This window comes from Tyto alba, unplaced genomic scaffold (assembly GCF_018691265.1).
Source record: "Tyto alba isolate M040663 unplaced genomic scaffold, T.alba_DEE_v4.0 Super-Scaffold_23, whole genome shotgun sequence".
In the NCBI taxonomy this organism is placed as follows: Eukaryota; Metazoa; Chordata; class Aves; order Strigiformes; family Tytonidae; genus Tyto; species Tyto alba.
This window is the reverse complement of record NW_024881297.1, coordinates 5398827-5413620: the sequence shown is the minus strand read 5'-3', so window position 1 is coordinate 5413620 and position 14794 is coordinate 5398827. Positions and strand designations below refer to the sequence as shown.

Here is a 14794-nt window from a genome sequence, read left to right as displayed (position 1 = left end):
CCTTCAGTTCACACAGCTCAGAGGGTCTCAAGGAGCTGGCTGGTGCCTGCTGCCACGTTACCAGCAGCCGTTGCTGCGGAGCAGGCAGGCGGCACGCCGCGAGGGCGTGCTGGAGCTGTGGAGTGGACCAGGACACCTTCGGCTCTCCCTTCTCGCCCTGCTCCAGTAGATTGTGGCAGAACAGCAAATCTGGACCTTAATCAGCAAGTATATTTAATTAATCAGAACCGCTGCCGCATACACACACAAGTTTAATTTTTTCCCAGGCAAAATTTTGGCACTCATTGAGTATCCTGTAGTAAGCAGTCTGTCTCACAGTTGTTGTACAGAGGTATCCTGGACCAGAATTGAATTTAACAAGCAACAAAGACCTCCTGACCCTCTGCCTGTGCCATCGCCAACCTGCTGTTTGACTTTGGTTACGCCCAAAGTTCCTTTCTTCTCCTGCTGAGGTCACCTCACCGGAGCAATGAAGTACTTCCCACCACCAAGCACCATCTTTCTGCTGCAGCATTAACAAATATCCGAGGGCAGGGGCAGGCTTACAGCCAGGTTACATTGAAGTCACATGTGGACTTTTCGCTCCAACTACTTCCTTCTGAAATATGCTGAGTTCAGTTTGGCACAAACGAAGTTCACCTACAGTCTTCCCAACCAGACTGGGCCAAAAAAGGAGGTGGGAGTGGGTGGGTCTTAAGGGTCAACATGTGGGGAAATCATCTGCTGAAGAAAGGAGCTGTATAAACCCATATGTACTGTAAACTGTACTGTACTGTTCTGTGCAGTAAATCTTGGTGGTAAACTTATGTTCATCTGCGCATTGACTTTCTACGTGAAAACTTCTGCTTCTATTGCTGGGTTACTTTTAAGCTGTGTTTAAGAGTTCGGTTTTAAATGACCACAGCTTTCCCTGCTCTAGAATAGCTAACACCTTCCTTTCATTATCTGTATTTGCTGCATGGAGAAGAAAAGGATCCTCAGAAGAAGTAGAAATAGTCTTTTTCTACCTTGTGAATCTGTCATAACAAAAATATGGCTCCTCAGTATCAGGTGAGAAAGCAAAAAATCAGAAGACCACCGCCTGAGTTGTAGTTCTCTGTTCATTTATCCAAGCACATAAATACAGCATAGTCTCACAGCTTACGATGGATATCATAATCCGCCAGGTTTGATTTGGCCACGTCCCAAAGCTGAGAAGTGCTGTGCAGCTATGAGACAGGTGGTGATATCAAGCATGAATGCGTTTGCTTGAGTAGATTGGTTGTCCAAAGCCAGGACATGTGTGACCTGAGGGTCCTGCAATGGCAGGAGCATGGACACATCGCTGCAGTGTCCTCCTGTGGTGTAGAGGTCTGTCTGGGTTATGTCCCCGCAGAAAAAAATAGTGCCAGACCCACCTTTCTTTCCCCAGATTGAACAGTGGACAGAGATGAAACAAAAGTCTATCATTTCTGAGCAGTAGGAAAATTCTGAAAGGGACCAGTTGTCATTATGCACTTCAAGAAATTTTAGATATGCCCATATTTTGGGGAGATGTTTCTTTTACATGGCTCCTCCAAATGCTGTCAGCCTTATACATACCAAGTGCAGCTGAGGACGGTTTCTCCCTGGTTCCTCTGTTTTCCCTGACCTCTCAGCCACTGGTGAATACTGTGGCCCAAGAAATCAGTGTAAAGGAGGTCCTTGTGAGAGTGAGCTCCACTCGAAACCAATGGAATGGTGAGCGAGGGGAAGCTGTTGCTACTCCAGATATGGAACCAGTACCCAGAGCCAGCAGGAGACTGGGCCAGTGTTGGGGCAGAGCTCTGCAGCTGGCCTTGGTCCCTCGATACAGGCAAGAGCATGAGGGCTCCCCTCCTCCTTGTGTAACGTGATCTTTTTCCCTGCCCTGGCAAGATACTGACACCCCATCCAGCTCCTTGGATATAAGCAAGTGTCTCCACGGGCACCAGAGGGAGCAGCACGAGGGTCCCATTTAAGGAACTTTTTGCAGTGTTTCTCTGCTCAGCTCCACAAGTCTGTATTTCTGACAATTAGTACACAAACAGTTGTCAGGGCAATCACGTTTCCCTGTGCTCTGCTTCCTGTGCTGGTGTGCACACAGTGAAAAAAACACCTGTCCCACGGGGGCTGGGCACTGCAGTCCAAGTTTTCCTCAGCGCTGTGGCCGTGGAGAAGGGGAAGAGGCGAGCATGACCTAACGAGTTTGAAGAACTGGAAAAGGAGGCCCCTGGGTCCTTGTGTGAATGAAGCCAAACACGTGTAAATAGCCACGAGCTGCTGTCAGGCACCTCTTCCTTGCCTATCTCCCTCTCAACCAACCACCCCAGCAAAACAGGTGTGATTTGTCTGCTACTTCAGCAGAAACCACAGGCTAAAAGAGGAATTCACACACTTGGAAAGAAGAAAAGAGCAAACCCTGGCTATCACAAATCCCCAAACGGCAGGGGTATCTTGTTCCAAACACAGTCGGTCACGTGCGCTTGAAGTAACATTTCCTACAGCTGGATGACATGACACGTACTCCCAGCTGAGGCAAGTGCTCCTAGGGCTTGGGGCTGACTCGTGCAGCTCTGAAAGCTGAAGTGCAGCTTGTTTTGGAAACCCTCAGAAAGCCTGCTCCGCCACATCGCACGCCTCTGCAGAGAGAGGGAGAGGCGGCACTGCACAGCATTTCCGAGATAGAATGGACTACCAGCCTTCGCTTTTCCAGGCTCTTTGGCAAAGCACAGGCTGCTTGGTCCTTAATCTTCCATGTTTTGTGCATCCACGGGGACTGTAAAATACTGCTTACTTACCCTTTACCCTTGCTAGCTCAAAGACATTAAGAACTTCATGAGCCAGATCTTCGGCTGACATAAATCACTGTTGGTCCGCAGACTTTTGCGAAATTTCCAACTTGCATCGTACAGAGCTTGGCTCTGCATTTGGATTGGCGTGGAGAAGGCATTCTGACATGGCTGTGTCAGGTCAGAGCCCTGTGCCTGCAGGAAACCTTCCAAAGACAGCAGGAAATGGGATGAAATGAAAGATCTCCAGCAGGCCGCCTTTGACTATGACTTTCCCAGCTCCTCTTGCAGAGGGATGAGGCTCAAGATCCTTTTCGGAGCAGCTGATGTGTCTGATTCACCTACGTGGCCTGTGAGAGCCACATGATCCTTGTTTAGGTCATTGTCCTGGTTAGAAAACAATTCTGTTGTGTTTGTGCAGACGAAACTTTCAATCACTGGTAGACTAAGATGTGCAGATATGGTCTAGGTTAGGACTGAATTCTAACTGCATGTGATTTGGTGTATTTATTTCACATACTTCATTTTGCAAAGCTCTTTTCAGTCCTCCCATTCTAACTTTGTGACAGAGCCCCTTCATCTGTTTTATTTGCACCGAGAGCGAAAGGAAATGATATAGAAAGGAATAGAATATACTGTAACACCAGTACATATTCAACATTAAATTTGTTCGAGGCTTAATCTATGACACATGACTGCACATGGGGAATGCTGACAGCAATCTGCAATCCTCAAGTCATTCTTTCTATAAGAAATAGTACTTGTGTAAAGACTAAGGCTGTTCAAAAGTCTGCGGCTGGGAAAACAGAAATAATTTGTTTGATCTCACAGCAGTGGGACTGCGTTGTGACCCAATTTAGCAAGAAAATACTTGATAATTCTGCATGGAGTCCTGTCATTCCAACAAGCAATTCAGCATGGGAAACCTGTCTGTTAGAAGTGACAAGGAGAAGATGGATGTTGAAAATATCAACTCTGCCAGCTTACCGCTGGCGTGACTGACGCAGGATTCTTCTTGTAAGTTATCATTCATGAACAAGGAAGATGTTGATGGAGAGATAGAGGCTCAGTGAGGGTACCAAAGATCAGCCCTCCCTCCCCGCCCCCCCCCCCCCCCCCCCCGTGTATTTTTCTCACCTATTAATGACACTCAAGCTGTCGGGACTCTCCTGAGCAGTATGCCAGCCTTTATATCCACAGTAAAACAGATATCCCATTATGGAAGCTTCCAGTAAGCTGTGCTTTTGGAAGCACAATAGCCACATCAGTTCTTGACAGAGAGAAATACAAACAATGTGTTTCTCCTTTAAATTTCCTTTAATGACCCTTCTTCAGTCAAAGACACACTTAGCTTCACCTCCCTTCAACCTGCTGTAAGACACAGCATTGTGGCTTGGTGGCTGGAGCGCCAGCCACGCTGCTGGGAAACGGACATACTTACTACGTAAATCCTGAGAGGATCACTGCCCCCCTTCTCACCTGTATTTACCCGGGGACTGTGCCCTGCAATCCCTACATCGAGAGCATTTTCCCGCAGGAAGGTTTCTGCAGCACCCATACCTCTGGGTAATGCCAGCAGGATGCCTAGCCACACGAGGAACTCAAATTAAAAACAGACAACGGAGCCGAGGCTGTTAAAAGGGAGATGTAAATAAGATGGTCAACCTGAGAAATGAGATAGTTATGAGGGGAAAAAAAAAAAAAAAAGAGCATCTTGGGAACAAGTGGTAGGGTTCCAGGTAATATCCTCTATGCGGCCCCATAAAACATTAATTTAATAAAAGTCACAAGGCCATGACAGCTTACTGCCAGTCACAAATGCATACTGACTCATGAATAATTTATATGGCAGGTGATGGGGAAATCAGTAATTTCTGGGGGATTTTTGTCTTGGTAAATTGCTTACCCTCTGACCACTTACATCAGAAGCCAGGACCATCAGATTCTGAAGGCAAGATGGTTTTTTTGTCATAAGGCACAGGACACCTCTGAACTGTGCTTTATCTTTCCACAGTTGGACAGCCTTATTGACTCATTGCTCCTGTGATTGATGTTATGACGGGAGACAGGCTTGTGGGAGCTCTAGCACATTACTTGGCTAGTAAAATGTAACTTAACACGTTATGAGAGAGAATCCCGAATCTGCTCCTAATCAGAAGTCTCCTGAGGTCTCTGATGCTTGAGAGCCCTGCGTCTTGAGCTTCCATGCATCGTGGTGGTGAATGCAGTCCACTGTAAGTCAAAGCTGCTCAAAGTAGATTCTATTAAAACAGAGCTCTGGGCACACAAATGGTGAAAAAAAGAATAACCAATCTTATTTCAAGTCTTCCTGATTGCTTGTCACATAACGCTCGTGGAGAAAACTCTAGAAAGGAAACAAAGAAATAGAGGCTAGACATTTATTTTTAACTTACGAGATAATTTTGGTTTATGCAGCTTGTCACATGACTAGCATTTTTCTTCACAGAAAATTCACGCATCTTTTTAGCCTTCAGATAATATTTTAAGATTATTAAGCATGTTTGAACTTCCTGTGAGTATCTGAAACCACAGATGGAAAAATCTGAAAGATAATATTCTTGCAGCATAAAGCGACGCTTTCTACAGTGCCTCATGTTCACTGCAAAGGATCCAGCTTCTGCTTCAAACCAAATGTCTGCTCTATATTTAGTTTTGCAAAGTCTATTGTAAATCAGTACATTCTGGTAGTTACCACGTGCACAGTCCCAGAGCAACAGTTTGGATCTATCGTAGCCAGTTTCTAACACAGAGAAAATGGCTAACATGTATGGCTGGAACACGGATTGCAACAGCTTTTAGCCGGCTGCTGGTTTAGAAAAATGTTCAACATTCAGCGCCTCTGGCAAAGAACCCTAAGGCTTACTAAAAGAATAATTTTTTTTAAAAAAAAAAGAGGGTGACAGGAGGTTCCTGGTTAAATGTCCTCAGAGGGGCAGCTGACACACAGTGGCTTCACGTACAGGTTGGATGTCAAACCCCGGCGAGGACGCGGTTTAGAGGAGCTGATCAGGGAAACCGCCCGCCCTCCCCGAGTACGAGAAGCTTAGAGACCCATGGGTTTTGTTTCAATCACACGTTTTCGTCGTTAGCGTGGAATAACATAGCCCTACCATGTCGCAATCCGTTCTGTCAGCTCTCGGGGGCTTTCAAACTTTGCACAAACCGAGCCGAACCCGTCCGGGCAGGGCAGGGGACGTTTCTGCTCCCTCGGTCACCAGTCCACGGGTGGGCTCCATCCAGCCGCACGGCGGGGGGTGGGGGGCCCGGCACGACGACCCTTCGCGCCTCAGAAACCGCCACCTCTCCTCTCTCCCCCCCCACCCCCCCCACCCCGCAACCTCACCGCGCCGGTACCCGGGAGCTGGCCCGGCGGGAGCGGAGCCCACAGCCAGTCCCACGGAAAGAGGTCGCGGCCGCGCCGGAGCTCGGGGTTGGAGGGAGGCTCCCGCCGAGGCCGCGATCCCGGGGTCAGCCGCCGCCTGCCGGGGAGGCGCCCGGGGCGGCGGCGAGGGAGCGGGGAACGACGCGGGGTCGCCATTAGCCGAAGTTGCGGGTGGCCGCCGAAGCCGGGCGGGTGAGGGAGGCGGGCCGCGCCACACAGGCGCAGAGGGGCGCGCCGAGCCCGCCCGGCCCCGGCCCCCGCCTGAGGCAACCGCCGCCGCCGCTGACGGGCGGGGAGGGCCGGGCCGGGCCGGGCGAGCCGCGGCGGCGGGCGAGGGGCGGCCACTTCAGCACCGCCCGCGCCCGGGGAGCGGCAGGACGGCAGCGCCGGGTCCTCGCCCGCGTCCCCCCCCCACCGCTCCCTTCTTCGCCGCCGCGTCCCGCCGCCCCGAGGCCCCATGGCGAGCCTCCTGGCCCCGCGCGGCCCGGCGCTGCCGCTGCCGCTGCTGCTGCTGCTGCTGCCCGCCGCCGCCCCAGCCCCGGAGGGGCCGTCGTGCCACGGCGCCTTCGACATGTACTTCGTGCTGGACAAGTAAGCGGGGCGCCGCGGGGGGGGGGGGGGAGGTGGAGGGGGGGGCGGCTTTTGTTCCGGCCGTGCGCGGCCGCTGGAGCCGCCGCGGGGCTGAGGGGGCCCCGCCGTTGCCGCGCGGTGGGCTAACGGTCGCCGCGGGCTAACGGCCGCCCGCCGCCGTGCCTGGGGAGCCGCGGGGGGGGGGGGGGGGGGTGGGGAGCGGCACCCGCGACACGGGCACTCCGCGGCGGCGGTCGGGGGTGACGGGCCGTGTCGGCGCGCAGAAAGTTTTCGGCACTCGCCGTGGCCTTGCTGAAAGGTGTGTGTGTGGTGTGTGGGGGGGGTCGGGGTGTGTTTGACCTCCCCCCTCCCCCCCCCCCCCCTCGCGCGTCCGTGGCAACTGTGAAGTTCGTGGGGAAGAGGATTTTAGAGAAGGCACATTTTTCTGACCGAAAGTACGCGGGTAGACAGTTTCGAGGCAGCCCGAGCGACCGGCAGCATCTGCCACCCCTCCCCCTCAACAGCTGTTGATTATCATGTTTTTTTTTTGTGGCGAAGTTTGTACATAACAGATCGCCATCAGCACGCCCTGCGTTTGCGGGGGGAGCGGGAGGAGCAAGGGCTCCGCTTTGGTAGAGAACCAATGCTGCTGGGCCTCACGGCGAGATTGTTTATGTATTTTTTCACTCCGGGGTGCTGTTTAACGTATGCATTTCGCCGTGCCTTAGCCTGACAAAAATCGCACGCGGGTACCGCTGGGAGCCGGGGTTGGTGGCAACTTGAAATAATTAGAAAAGCAAGTAGTCTTGTATTGTCTAATTTCTCACTGAAATTGTCACCCTTCCTTGTCTGGTTTCCTTAAATAAGGCCTACTAATGTGTTTTTGTTTTCTTTTCAGATCTGGGAGTGTAGCACAGAACTGGCATGAAATATTTGATTTTGTAAATCAGCTGACAGAAAGATTTGTGAGGTGCGTTTTGCTCCATGTGACATCTATAATACTGGGATATGCTGAAAAAAACCCCATGCTTTTTGTAAGATCAGTAGATACGTTTCACAAACATGTTAAGAGTTTGGCTTCTAGTGCCCAAAATGCTGGAAAATGTTGGAAACTTCTACCTCATTTTCTCACGTTTGGAGCTCAGTAGAAAGGTGGTAATAAGCATCTTTAAATACTTAATCTCTAAAATTACTCTCAGATGTAATTTGAAGACTTTTTTAAACTTTTTTTTTTTTCCATAAGGCACATGCCTCATTTCTGATGGAGTACTTCCTCTTTTAGAGATCTGTATAAAGAAGGCAGTCTGAACACATGTGTATATAGATGTAAATATATGGTTCAGGTCAGAAAGAAGGGAGTATCTTTCAAGCTCAAACGTACAGGAAGTTTATGTCTTGTTAACAGTATATTTGTTGTACATATATGTAATCAACTTTGTAGCTGACTAGCAGTATTGTCTGGCAAGTATTGCTACCACAGAAATGGCTGTTGTAAATACTGGTTAACTGTACTCTGTACAAACAGCTGAGGATTACTGTGATGCATCATTTCGCTTAAAAAAAACAAAAAACCAAACCAGAATAAAACAAAGGAAGCCCCTCAAAGACACAGACGCTATGGTAGTTTTTGCTAAGGAAAATGAAGTGCAGTGGACAATTATAATCTTGGCTTACTAATAAAGGGATACAATTAGGCTTGCATAATTAAATATTGCTTACATTCATCTTGTAAAAAGCAAGTCTTCTGTAAACCAAGTGGGTGACACAAGCTTTTGAAAGCTACTTTGTAAGCCATAGAATAATAAAAAAAAACTCAAGAGCCTGAGGATTCCAAAGCAGCACTTCTTTTCAGTGAGTGGTAAAAAAATACATTTGGCCCCTCTGAAAGGGTGGTGCTTGTTCAGTGTAAATCTTTCAGTTCATCATCTTTTGCAGCCAAATGATGCTCCCTTTTGCAACAGTTGTTGTGGAGTGGTCTGGCTGCATTATCTTTATTTCAGATAAAGCTATTGAGTTGGCAAGCTACTCCCACTGATCTTTCACACCCGAGAAGGATCAATCATGGCATGGGGCCAGACAGTCCAACCTACGAGCATCTCGCTCGGTGTCCGGGTGCCGATCACTCAGCCCTGTGTAGCACAAACCCTTCACGGTGTGATGGTGGTTGGGCTCTCGTGGGAGCCTGGACAGGGCCTCTGCCCGCGTGTTTCCCTGACGGGGCTGGAGGGCCTCTGAAGGTTCACGAGGCTCTGTCCTGCCTTCAGGCCTCAGAAGGCTTTCAGAATAGGGCATGGGGTCATTTCACCTTGCCCTTTCCTAAACTGAAAAAAGTAGTTGTGAGAAGAATGCAAAGAACCAAGTGGCAGGAGTTTCCTTCAGTCCTTACCTGAAGAATTCACGGCGGTCCATCTGCTCCCCAATTTGGTTTGTCTGTAACGTGCATGTTTGCAGTAACAGCGCTGCATGCTTGATCCTCGGTTCTGAAAGGCCTGTGCCTGGCAGGGCTACCAGGTGTAACGGGTGTGTTCCTACGATCCTCCTCCATCATCACCGCGGCTGAGTGCTGGGAGAGTGGAACAGAAGAGGGATGTCTTGTGAAAAGGACAGTTTTGTGGTCCTCCTAAAGACAAGTTAGCTAAATTGTAACTTGGAGGTTGTTAGACACAGAGAGTTACATCTCAGGTAGGGAAGCCTCATGTTATATGGACTAGATGGAGATGTAATTACCAGAGATTGGGATTGCAAGCATTTATTTTTTGTTTGGCAACTAAAAAGATTGATAATCGCATGTCTTAGATTATAATTTAATTTAGAGCATTTTAGATTTTTGTATTCAGAGCCTTAACAAATAGACTGCAAGACTGGATCTTAAATCCAAGATCTGTACAGTTCTATGCAAAGATTTGCCCAGTACTTGTATTTCCATGATGTCAATAATTTTAAGTTGCATCATTCACATAAGTAAACTGAAAATGTATGGTCATTCATCTTTCCAAGTGCCATGTCTTTATTAACAGTAACGTATTTGATTAAAGCTGATACACATAGACAGTGAATTATAAAATTACTGAATATACTGAATTTGTCATGAATAAAAATTAAAATCAGGTAGGATAGATGTTGTTACAAATTTGCTCTAGGAAAGTTACTGTCTGGGGCCTCCAGAGCATCAGTTGTTCTGCATTTTCCACTGATAGTTGGATATAATTTCTCATAATCTCATTGGAAGAGACAGGTGGTCTTCTTCAAAAAGGCTGAATTCCTTAATAAAATCTATTCATACAGAATTGATTTTTAGAATGATGTTTCCCCAAATACTTTTATGGAAGTTGATCTTAAGTGTCACAACTCTTTGTCACCAAAACAAAAACATACTCATTCTGAAAGAGTTTGTCACGCTACTTTTTCGGAGGTGAATCAGTTGGAAGGCACTGTTTCTTTGACTTTGATGATTTTATGACCAAAAACCACAATTTGAAATTTATGTTGTGTCATGATCAACCTTTAAAAAGGGGAAACTGACTTTTGAATGTGTCTGTGTTTAATACCCCAACGCAAGAGCGCACCCTGAATGTACGTCACTGACTTATTTTTACACCAGTGATCATGACAATGTAAAAGGATGTGTTACCTTCTGTACATTGGTAGATCACAACCTATGAAGTTCACTTTCAGTTGCATCGCGCGACATCTTCACTGTTAAGCTTAGCATGTCTTGATCTGGAGTCTAGTCAGACAAGAAAGAACAATAATTCTGCTACTTAATTTTCGAAGCATCTGGGTAAGGAGCAGATGGGCAGAAATCCTTTGAATTCCTCTCTTACTCTGGGTTTGTAGTTCAAAAGTATGTTCTTTGAAAGTTGGAGGGTAAAGATGATACCAATGAAGCATGAATAAGTGAATGAAATGTTGTGCATCTGTACATTTCTCTTAATTTGTCTAAAATGTGTTTTTTTTTTTTTTTTTCCTCTCTTTCCCTTTTTTAAAAGCCCCAAGATGAGATTATCGTTTATCGTGTTTTCCACCCAGGCACACGTCATTATGCCATTAACTGGAGACAGGTTAGTACACAGCTTTTTTAATTCCCTCTCTCCCTCCTCCCCCCGCAAGGGCTCTTATTAAATCAGGGGAACAGTAACAGATACTGAACAATAACTGATACCTTTAAGCGATGGTCAGTCATGAAGCCTCTGTGCAGAGCTGGATTTAATTTTGTGAACATATCAATGGATAGCCTAGTAAAAAAAGGAGAATGATGGGAAATAAATTCTTGATGTGAACTCCGCCACTACTTTGCGGAACAGCTACAAGTAATGTTTTCATTCTGCATCTTCCTTGGCACAGCAGGAGAAATGATACTTGCTTTTACTTTTATAAAGCAATGTTTGTAGATAAGGCTTCAGTATTTTTTCATGTCTAGGTAAAGCATACAACGGTAAATTAATGTTTCCCATAATCTCATACAAGGTAGGTTTTAATTGTGTATTTTCAGATGACAGCTTCAAAATCTGTTTTAGACAGTGGAGTTGGTGCCACTTGAAAGGTGTGAGATCTTTCTGGCACTGTGATGATATATGGATGTGCCTGAACTCTTTCATTCAGTTGATGTTTTCAAAGACAGTGGAATTCAAGGCTGCTCACTCTGATTTCTAAAGCAAATAAGGATTAGCAGCTAGGATATGTCAAGGATAGGTGGGGGGGGAACAGAAGGAGGAAACCAGGTAGAGGAAAGATTGTTGCAAAATTATCTACTAAAATCACAGGAACTGGAAAATGATACTGTGGAATCAGTGCTTTCAGCAGAGGACGTTTGCACTGTCCTCAGCGTCCTTCAGCATCCTTTCAGCCTTGCCAAGAACAACACAACCTCCTCTCTCAATCCCTTCTGTCCAGAAGCTAACCACACTGCACGACTTTCTGGATTTTAAACATGTGGATTAAGCGTTAAGAATCATTTTAATGAACCATGGCAGGGTGGAAGTGAGGTGGTCCTCACTTTAGTAGAGTCAGTACAAAGTGTGGTCTGCCACAGTTGTTAGTTTACTGTGTGTTTTGTTTTTGTTTGTTTGGTTTTTTTAAATAAAACATAATAGCAAGTACAAGACTTACTGAAGAGACCTGTCATTGGCAACAGACAAATGTGTCACACTACAGAAATGTATACTGACATCTTAGAAGCAAGATGTCCACGGACCAAATTCTAAGCCCCTCCTGATTTAGCATTTAAAAAAAGTGGTCTGACTTGAGAATGGCCAAGTGTTCACTTCCCCCCACCCAGACTTGGATACCGGATCTGTTCTCTGCAGGGAGAGACAAGGTAATAAGGCATTTTTCCAGATGGCATGCGAGAGGTCAGGAGAGGACACTTAAGCCTGTTCTGAGGACTGCTGAAGTCAATGAGATCCTTTCTCTCCATTTCAATAGGCCCTTAATCCCTGTCAGTGGCCTATTCCTTATCAAGCACAGAGTCAGCACTGGTAGTGTACAGACCACTTGGAAGGCTTGGGCAGCACTCTGGAACCCTGCCACTGAAACACAAGTGCCTTTTTCATTGGTTGTGGGTGGCACAAATTAAGCCACGGAAAGAAGCATGCTTTTCTCAGAAACCTCATTTAAAACATAGGAAGAACCTTCTTGAGTTCTGATGAGCTCCTTTGTGGGTCTTTTCTTTAATGCAAGGTTTGCTGGTGCTTTTGTGAGTGTGGTAGGGGAAAGGAAATTACTACCCTTATTGGTTAGGAGGAATTGTAAGGAGAATGAAGAAGGAGCCATTAATAACTGTGACCATATGTACATAGGTAAGAATGGATAGATACAGTTGGAACAGCTGTCCTTTTAAATATTAAAGAAGTCAACAGGGGAAAATGACTTAGAAAGTTTAACTCCCATTGTTCCAAGCAGAAGATGGGGACGCTAAGTACAGTGCAGTTTTGGGGATGGGTGGGTGTGTGTGATCATGGCATATTATGGCCTTGTTTTTTTAATGTGCATTTTGGACTTGCAGGGATGTTTCTCCCATTGCTGACTTGCTAATTCGCGAATGTCAGGAAACCACAATTCATTCCCAGCAGTTAGTTCAAAGTAGGGAAGTCTCTTTTGTTTCGAACGCCTTAGGCTTCTGATTGTTTGCACAAAGTTGTTGCTGTTTTTTACTGCATAATAAAGCTGTGGATATAAAAGAAACCCACACGATAGCGCCGAAGCCTCCAGATTACCAAATATTTTGTGACTATGAACAGTGCTATGTGACTAACTCGGGAAACAGAAGTCACTGTTAACCACACTACACACAATGCTATAATAAATACATAGAATAAAAATAACACCCAGATGGAAAAGACTTCTCACAATGGTTATATCCCATTTTAGAGATACACGTTTTCCCTGAGAGGTTTAGCTGGAAACTGTACACTATGTGGTAAACAAAGATGTATGCATTCACATTTGGGGCTCAGTTTTGCCACTGGTTTTGAAAAGCAAGTTGTGTGGAAAAATGAATATCATCTGGATGGTACAATGTCATCTGTGTTCTCCTTTGGCCAGCTCTATGCTGGCCAGCAGAATTTCAGGTTTCTGTAAACCTGCTTCTGCAGAATTTGACTGACATCCATGGCCTGGGCAAGCCCTTATGACTCTGCTTAGGTGAAACTCCTGTTGGAGCCAAAGAAAGATTATATATATATTAAAAATAGGACACTGTAGTACCCGGTACATGACCTTAGTGTGCTTGTCCATAGGCTGGTGGAGCACTGGCTATTGCTGTCTTGCTCAGAGACATGTACTCTAAGATAGACATTTATGCATTTTGAGCCTCAGTCATGTGAGCTAACCCTATGCTTTGGTTCAAGAAGCTTGCCAAAACAGAGCCATCTGCAGAGAGCATGTTCTGCTAAGTGTATAAAGTACAGCAAAGTCAGCCACTTACATGTTTTCCATCTGGAGCCCATGCAGGAGGCCTAAAGTTTGAAGCAGAATAATTATTATAATTGTACTGAGCCCTCTGTAGTATTTGAGAGGTGTAGAAAGCAGGAACCTCCTCCAAATTATGCATCTGAGGAGGCTGATGTGCAGGGTTTCCTTTCACCAGTACGCGAGCTCTGTTTGTCAGGGATGTAAGCATTCCTCTTTTTGTTAAAAAAGAGTTTTTGCCCCCCCCCTTCATTTTGCTAACAAGTTTGTATGTTTTCCTGTTATTATACTTCTTTCTTAGCAGCAAAACCAAAGTACCTATTTTGTTTGCCTTTATTTGTTAGAGATTAAATATGTTGCCTCACAGGCACATAGTCTCATTCCTGATGATAAATATATGCTCATTGGGAATCACAGTTTCCCTGCCAGCGGTCATACTCTCAACACACTGAAAAACAATTCAAGATTCTAGCACTTCAATAGGTAGAATGCAACATGGAAAGGAAATGTAAGATAGTGTCCCTCATCCAGAAGAGCTAAGAACACCACTCCTTAAAACTGCATAGATATTAATGGAGACTCATTGTTTCATGCAAGGTTAGCTCCTTGCCCAACTGAATCAGCACAACCTGAAGCTTCTGTGATGATTCCAGCTGGTTCTAACCTCTGCAGCGCTAATGTACAAGCACAGTATTTTCTCCATAAAGTTTTTAAGATTCAGTCCTTAAGCATGCTTTGCTTTCTAGCAAATACAAGCCTTTCTTTGTACATGCTGAAGATGCACGTTTCCTTTAAGGAAAATGATTATCCCTTTCTGTTAAGTGTTCTTATTCTCAAAGATAGTATCGTGTCTCAGAGAAACTAAGGTGGCTTGTGCTTCCTAACTGGTCTGTAGCTTTCTTGTTGGTCCTTTCAAATGGGGGTGTGATCTACATCCTGCTGCAGTAAGAAGAAAGTATTACCTGTATTCCACTGCCAGCGAGGGCTGGCTGTGACCCTGTCTACGCAAGGAAACACAGCAATGCCTTAACGACATCAGTAGTCTGACCACTTGGCTGCTGACAACACTATTTTTAGCACTATGTCAATTAAACTTACTTAAAGCAAGAGATAATACTAAACA

General features: G+C 46.1%; 1 protein-coding gene and 1 long non-coding RNA gene across 3 annotated transcripts in view; one reads left to right on the top strand and one right to left on the bottom strand.

Moving 5' to 3' along the window:
- Positions 1-4087: 4087 nt before the first annotated feature.
- Positions 4088-6354, bottom strand: LOC116965233. The gene is made up of 2 exons (XR_004409216.2): positions 5921-6354; positions 4088-5154 (listed from the first exon to the last, which is right to left on the bottom strand). It is a non-coding gene; the product is annotated as an uncharacterized LOC116965233 (long non-coding RNA).
- Positions 6355-6513: 159 nt separating this feature from the next.
- Positions 6514-14794, top strand: part of ANTXR2 (ANTXR cell adhesion molecule 2) — a 119875-nt gene continuing 111594 nt past the window's right edge. Inside the window, exons 1-3 of one of the 2 annotated variants that reach the window (XM_033007403.2) lie at positions 6514-6783; positions 7661-7732; positions 10752-10823. In XM_033007403.2, coding sequence (XP_032863294.2) covers positions 6650-6783; positions 7661-7732; positions 10752-10823 — 278 coding nt within the window. In that variant the 5' untranslated portion in view covers positions 6514-6649. The remainder of the gene's footprint in view (positions 6784-7660; positions 7733-10751; positions 10824-14794) is intronic. The other variant, XM_033007419.2, reaches the window with a different exon arrangement.